The sequence below is a fragment of the Trichosurus vulpecula genome, chromosome 1 (genome assembly GCF_011100635.1).
Source record: "Trichosurus vulpecula isolate mTriVul1 chromosome 1, mTriVul1.pri, whole genome shotgun sequence".
Classification (NCBI taxonomy): domain Eukaryota; kingdom Metazoa; phylum Chordata; class Mammalia; order Diprotodontia; family Phalangeridae; genus Trichosurus; species Trichosurus vulpecula.
In genome coordinates this window covers 19,673,370-19,674,771 of record NC_050573.1, presented here as the reverse complement: position 1 = coordinate 19,674,771, position 1,402 = coordinate 19,673,370, and the positions used below count along the sequence as shown (strand labels likewise).

General features: G+C 46.4%; 1 protein-coding gene across 1 annotated transcript; it reads right to left on the bottom strand.

Moving 5' to 3' along the window:
- Positions 1-398: 398 nt before the first annotated feature.
- On the bottom strand, positions 399-1,075 carry LOC118834088 (60S ribosomal protein L29-like). Its single transcript, XM_036741532.1, has one exon. It carries the CDS (start codon positions 1,029-1,031, stop codon positions 399-401), a length of 633 nt encoding a protein of 210 aa, XP_036597427.1. The 5' UTR covers positions 1,032-1,075.
- Positions 1,076-1,402: the final 327 nt, after the last annotated feature.

Genomic DNA, 1,402 nt, shown 5'->3' with positions numbered 1-1,402 from the left:
AATAGGTCCCTTATTGTGTAAAGAAGTTGCTACTAGATGGCACTCTTCTGTCTTCATAACTACCAAGCTTATTTTTGCTATTAGCTCCTGGGCTCAACTCTGTAGTGCACCTAATGACCATTTCAGCTACTGTCTGATAGGGTGCAGTGATCAGAAAGCCTCCCCTTGCTAAGAAGTCATAGTCTAAACTATGACTCTTTAGTCATACTTATGGCTATGAGTCACTTGATTTACTTGAGGGTCAAAAGCTGGAGAGTATACCTTGGTTAAGAGTCAATTTGGCTTTTTTTTTTATGATTCACCATTTCCTTTATTTGTACAAAATAGTGAATAATCATACCCTGGCTAGGAAAAATTGGTGGTTTAGGGTTTAAATAAGTCCTTCTGTCCTGAAGCATCTACTTTGAAGGCCTGGGACTAGCAGCTTTAGCCCCAGCATCTTTGGGTTTGGACTCGGCGGCCTTGGAGTCAGTAGGCTTAGCAGCCTTGGAATCACTGGGCTTCAGGGTCTTAGAATCAGACTTGGCTACCTTGGGACCAGACTTGGAGGCCTTAGCATCAGATTTGGCCTTGGGGCCAGATTTGGTAGTCTTGGGATCAGACTTACTGACCTTGGCGGCAGACTTGGTGGCGTTGGGGTCAGTGGTTCTGGCAATCTTAGAGTCAGGCTTTGTGATCCTGGAGCCTGGACGTTTGATGCCGACCCTAGGGCCTGGATGCTTGCTGGCCAACTTGTGGCCAGCACGCTGGGCACTGGCCTTGGGGATCTTGGGCCTGAGGAGCTTGGCCTTGGAGGCCTTGGCGCTCAGGGCCTTGATGGCCTCTGCTCTGGCCTTGATCGCTTTGGCATTGTTGGCCTGCATCTTCTTCAGCCCCTTCTTGTTGTGTTTCTTGGCAAAGCGCATGTTTCTCAGAAACTTGGGGTCAACCCCTTTCAGAGACTCGTATCTCTGTGACCTAGGCTTCTTGATGCCATTTCTGTGCCATTTTCTTGATTGGTTGTGAGTGGTATGGTTCTTAGACTTAGCCATTTTTACACCGCAGCCTGCGCTAACAGGCGCTCCACCGACCGGAAGAGGCCGAAGCGAGAGAGAGAGAGAAAGAAGGAAGGAGCGCGGGGCAGTGTGGGAAATAAGGGCTGCATGGGAGGAAAATTCCATCCAATTTGGCTTTTTAATTTGATGACTTGCTAGGAGAACTCACATCCTTGTCCCAAGCCACCATCTGATTTATTGTTAAAAAAGGTGGTTTTTTTTCAATAATTTATATATAGTCCTATTTTTCTTTTAGTACCACCTTCAAAATAATTTTAGTGGCTTCCCTTTCAACCATCTGCCAAAACATTTTTGCTACCCATCCTAATTCTTAGAGTATCCATTAGTTGAACAGGTAGTAGGAAGCG

Excerpts from the sequence above, each read along its gene's own strand:
- LOC118834088 (XM_036741532.1), bottom strand. The coding sequence starts at position 1,031 with ATGGCTAAGTCTAAGAACCATACCACTCACAACCAATCAAGAAAATGG.